Below are 5,399 nucleotides of genomic sequence, written 5' to 3' on the forward strand. Positions count from 1 at the left end.
GGGTTCAGGCCCCACATCGGGCTTTCTGCTCAGCGGGGAGCCTGCTTTCTCCTCTCTCTCTGCCTGCCTCTCTGCCTACTTGTGATTTCTCTCTGTCAAATAAATAAATAAAATCTTTAAAAAAAAAAAAATAAAAAAAATAAAAAAATCTTCAGACTGCAATAGACTATATGATTACCTATGTCAGGTTTTTGGTTAGTCTTTTTTAATCCAAAAAGGGTAGAGGGTTGAGGGGGATCTTTCGTGAATGTTCATAATTGTGAAAAAGTACTAGAGGGAATGTTTCTCTGCATCTCCATAGCATTTTTTTTTTTTTTAAGATTTTATTTATTTATTTGACAGAGCTCACAAGTAGGCAGAGAGACAGGCAGAGAGAGGAGGAAGCAGGCTCCCTGCCGAGCAGAGAGCCCGATGCGGGGCTCGATCTCAGGACCCTGGGATCATGACCTGAGCCAAAGGCAGAGGCTTTAACCCACTGAGCCACCCAGGCGCCCCTCTCCATAGCATTTATGTCACATTTCTCCTAGAGCTCTCTTCTCTCTTTTTGCTTCTTCCTTTGGAATGTTCTCTTATCATTCCAGTATAAAAACAGGGGCTCCTGGGTGGCTCGTTTGGTTAAGAGTACTCTTGATTGTGGCTCAGATCATGATCTTAGGACTGTGGAATTGAGCCCTGTGTCCAGCTCCGTGCAGGCATGGAGCCTGCTTAAGATTCCTTCTCTCCCTGTACCCCTCCCCCGCTAAGAAAAAAATACAAAACCAGCAAGGGGCACCTGGCTGACTCAGTCAGTAGAGCATGTGACTCAATCTTGGGGTTGTGAGTTTTGAGCCCCACTTTGGATGTAGAGATTACTTTAAAAAAAAGGCGTAAAACCAGCAGATATTTTTACTTCTTTGTCAGTTTTATTATAATTTACATACAATAAAATACACACATTTTAAGTGTATAGTTTGAGTTTTGACAAATGTGTGCACATGGGTAGCCACCATTATTCTAATTATATAGATTAGAAACCCCAGAAAGTTCCCCTCTGTCCCCCTTGCTGTCAGTTTCCCCCACTCCCAGTCCCAGGCATGCAGTAGACTACTTTCCATCACTACAGATTTGTTTTGCTCTCAGAGTAATGTTCAAAAATTGGGCTGTCAGTATGAAGATACTAGCTTTTTACTTAAATTCTTATTACCACCTAATAACACCTCTGCTTCCTAAAAGGGTATTTTAACATCAAAAGAGAGGAAGGCTATGACTATAGGAGCAAGAGTAGTCACTTAAACTGGATAGGTTTGCTTTATGAAAAGCTCACACATTGTCTTCATTTTTCTCAGCGTGATGTAGGATGGTGAACCCTTTGTGGGCAGTGGTGTTCGGGAACCATCGTGTTAGACAGTGACCGCCTGGTCTCTTCAAATCCTGAGACTTTAGGACAGTGAAATAGGTTGTCTGGGAAACAAAACAAGCTAGAGGGTTGGGGGCCTTCTCCCTGTTTTCTAGGGCTGGAATAGAAAAGGCTAACTAACACCCTCTTGTGCCTCACCTCTCGCTTCCTCTGTTCCTTATGAACCACAGAAGAAGCGGGTGGAAGGCCCTGGCTCCCTGGGCCTGGAGGAGTCGGGGAGCAGGCGCATGCAGAACTTTGCCTTCAGTGGAGGACTCTACGGGGGCCTGCCCCCCACGCACAGTGAAGCCGGCTCCCAGCCACACGGCATCCACGGGACAGCACTCATCGGGGGCTTGCCCATGCCGTACCCGAACCTCGCCCCTGACGTGGACTTGACTCCCGTCGTGCCGTCAGCAGTGAACATGAACCCTGCACCCAACCCTGCAGTCTATAACCCTGAAGCCGTCAACGAACCCAAGAAGAAGAAATATGCAAAAGAGGCTTGGCCGGGCAAGAAGCCCACACCTTCCTTACTGATTTGATATTTTTGGTCATGGAGAAGGGTGGGATTGGGTGGGAATGGGGTGGAAGGGTGAGGGGGGAGCTAATGAACTAGGGAGAAAACTTTCCATGTGTGCGGTCTCGTCTTTCAGAATGTCTCCTGGGGCCCTAACCATGTACTATTAAAGCTGGGGAGTAGCCCATAAAGACCTGTCTTCAGAACACTTCGAGTGTAGAGCAGTGTTTCATATTTCCTGCCAAGTAGGCTGCCCTGGCTCTTTCCCAGGCCTTCCATGACCTCCTTTTTCTGTTCTCCCTCGTTTTAGGGTCATTTTGATTTAAAAGTCCTGTACCCTGAGGGGAGATTCCAGGCCCTTGGGTGGGATCTCGAGCCATGGCGCTGGCAGCGGCACCAGCAGCCTGATTTCTGTTGACTTTCCTTGCAAGTCCCAGATAGCGAAGGGGTTGCCATGGATTCCAGGTCGATCAGAAGCGGGTTTAGAATTCTTCGGTTAAGCTAAGGTTTCAACTCAGAAATGTTTGCCTAGGTCACTGGTTTTGAGATCCAATAGTTAGGCTTTTTTCTCTTTTGTCCTTTCTGTTGGAATGAGAACATTCTGATTTTCCTTCATCTGTGACCAGTGCCATAGACACGGATGGGTAGTTAAACTTACAGTATTGTTGGAACTTTACCTGTTTCTCTCGTCACACCTGAGTGAGTACTCTACTTCCCGAAGTTTCTCGTTTGATTCCAGAGTTCTGTCCTCCACTCACTAAAGCCTTGCTTTCCTTTTCAAGTGTGTTGTGAAGGTAATTTTTTAAGGATATGACCAGTCAGAGCAGCAATTCCATTAAAAAGGAAAAGATTACTTTGCAAATAACTGATGTCTTTAAGAGGACATTTTTAAATGTTGGTTCAGCGGCTCTCCCCTCCTTCACTGAGAGCTCTCATAACCCAGAGCTCCAGGACTGGGCCCAGCTAAAAAACCTAGGAGACGAAGGTAGCAAACAAGTGATACGAGCTTTGTACAGAGATTTGTACATTTGTGTAATAGGCCTTTTCACGCTTTATGTGTAGCTTTTTACCTGTAACCTTTATTACATTGTAAATTAAACGTACCTTTTGTCATTCGTGCCGGCTGTGACTGGGTCGCCGATGGAATTCTGGAATTCTGGCTGCTGTCGGAGCAGCAGAGGATGGGCTTGGGAAGCACTGCTCTGGCCCTGTTTTATGACCACAGATAAAGATGCCCCCTGCCGAGATTCTCATTAGAGATTCCAGTTCCCTGACTGGAGCCTCACTGAGTAAAGTGGGGTAAGAGGTGCCTGCTGCCCTTCTTCGGGAGGCATAATTGCGTGACGGACGCGGGGAGACCTGGCCTCAGGCCACCGGTGCGTGGTGGGCACTGCTCCAGCCGCTCGCCTGGGGAGGAGGTCTGTACCCGCGACCTCAGATGCGGGGAGTGACTTTGCTAAAGATGCCTAGTGGCTTCCAGATCCCTTGGGTTGAGAGTGCAGACTGGGGGCAGGAGTGCGGAGGAAGAGGGATCGGTAAGATCCCAGCTGTGTAAGAAGCCGACTTCTTGGCTGGCTTCTGTAAAACTGAGGGTCCTCGTCTTAGAAGGGCGCCTTCACCTGTAGTGAAGGTGACCGTCCGTGCTGGTCACAGCCCCTCACCAAGCCCCTGTCTACCCTGCCCACAATTCACAACAAGTCATTTCATTTCCATAGCCCTAAGGAGGGGCCTGTTTTTATCCCCACTTTACAGGTGAGAAAAGAGAAAAGACAAACCTCCCCCTGATCCCACTGTAGCGAAACTGCAGCCTGAATCCAGAGCCCGAGCGAGGGCTTCCGCAACCTCCAGGGTGAAGGTGATGGATGTGCTGGGCAGCCTGCAGCTCTGCTCTGTTGGGGGCTAGGTTGATTAAGAAGTTTAAAAAAAAAAAGTTCCCAAACTGGACAACTCACTGGAAGTTACATTAAAGGGTTTAGATGTAGTTGAGGTGATAAAGTAAACCCTTGCTGGTTTCAGAATTTTAATTGGGGGTTGGGGATGGCAGTGTCGTCTCAGAGAAGGCTCAGCAGAGAATATCCAAGCCTGCCAAGATACTGTAAGGGTCCGTTTGACTGCAGTGGAAGCAGGATCAGCTTAATCCGGTAGTTCCTGACATAAGGAGGTGTGTGTGTGCAGAAACCGGCCCCTCCGCACCATGCTTCTGAGTCATTCCAGTCATGTCCTAGCACTTCTCAGAGATGAGCACCACGGAAAGGGGCTCAGTTGCCTCCCACCCTTAATGTGGCTCTAGATGGGCCACAGGTGCCTAAGCCCCTCCTGTTCCCCACCAGGATCTGCAGATGGTTGTCGCTCTAGTGAGCGTGACTCTTCAGAGGAACACAGCACCTCCCCCGCCTGGGACACACACCCACTCCAAGAGAAGCAGGTTTCCATGGAGTCCCGTGTCCACTCGTGGACCATTAGCTAAGGAGGGAGGGAATGACCGTTGTTCCCTTCCCCAGGACAGGAGAGGGTGGTGAACCCCACAGAGAAGGATACCTGTTGACAGGAAGCGGCCCATTCCCCAGGTGTTCCTGGCTCAGGATCAGCTGTTTGGTGACAGCTTGCCAAAAATATGCCCATTATCTGCAAATCATAGAATTCTAGAGTCCAAAGGACTTAGGAGATCCTGTCTGGATCCTTCATTTTGCTTGTGAGCAAACCATGGCAGTGGGGACCCACTTCTTAAAACTCATAGGGATGGAAATGTGCGAGCTGGGCACACAGAAGTGCACCACCCCGCCCGCAAGAGGCGGTCACCTGCTGAGTGCTTTAGTGGAATGAGGACTGACAGGGTAAGGACTGCAGAGATGGGGTGGGGGGGGGGTGTCAGGGAGGCCTCTAGGAAGATGACATTGGAGCAGAGCACTGGAGAAAAGTAGGGAATTGCCTTAAGGAAGAGTGTGTATTCAAGCTTCTCCAGGCGGAGGAACCAGAAGGACATGGGTATGACCGGTAGTGGGAGGAGGGAATCGGAAAGGCAGAGGCCAGATCCCACCCTGTAAGCTTTCCCCGGGGAATTGGAAAGTTTTGAGTTACCAGGAGACCACAAAAGGTGTTTTTCCTCCTTACTTTAAAAAAGAAAAAAGGAGGAAGAAAGGGAAGGGTTAGTAGAGACATGCTCATATAGAAATACTAGAAAATCCAGAGCTTAGGCATCTCGCCCCATGCCACCTAGAGTCACGGAGGCTTCCTTGGGGGGGGATTTCAGGAATCAAATGATAGAAATGGCTGTCCTGACCGCAGGTGAGTCTCCCTGAAGCCAGTTCTAGCACTCCCTCTCTCACAGTTTAGCAAACCTAGAAGTAAGTCTACCTGTGGAAAGAATAAGGGAGAGAAAGTTTCCAGTAATTCTGTCTTCGGAAGGGAGATGGGCCTCAGGCGAGAGGGTCCTGGAATGCTTCAGAGGGGCGACCTTTGATCTTATCTTTTCCTTTTTCCTTTCCTTTTCTTTCCTTTCCTTTT

General features: G+C 48.8%; 1 protein-coding gene across 2 annotated transcripts in view; it reads left to right on the plus strand.

Moving 5' to 3' along the window:
- The window catches only part of LOC111143233 (protein phosphatase 1 regulatory subunit 8), a 19,213-nt gene extending 16,203 nt beyond the window's left edge, over window positions 1-3,010 (plus strand). For both annotated transcript variants that reach the window (XM_022496833.1, XM_022496834.1), the window contains exon 7: window positions 1,567-3,010. In XM_022496833.1, the coding sequence (XP_022352541.1) occupies window positions 1,567-1,920 (354 nt within the window). In that variant the 3' untranslated portion in view covers window positions 1,921-3,010. The remainder of the gene's footprint in view (window positions 1-1,566) is intronic.
- Window positions 3,011-5,399: the final 2,389 nt, after the last annotated feature.

This window comes from Enhydra lutris, unplaced genomic scaffold, assembly GCF_002288905.1.
Source record: "Enhydra lutris kenyoni isolate GAN:26980312 unplaced genomic scaffold, ASM228890v2 scaffoldscaffold9, whole genome shotgun sequence".
In the NCBI taxonomy this organism is placed as follows: domain Eukaryota; kingdom Metazoa; phylum Chordata; class Mammalia; order Carnivora; family Mustelidae; genus Enhydra; species Enhydra lutris.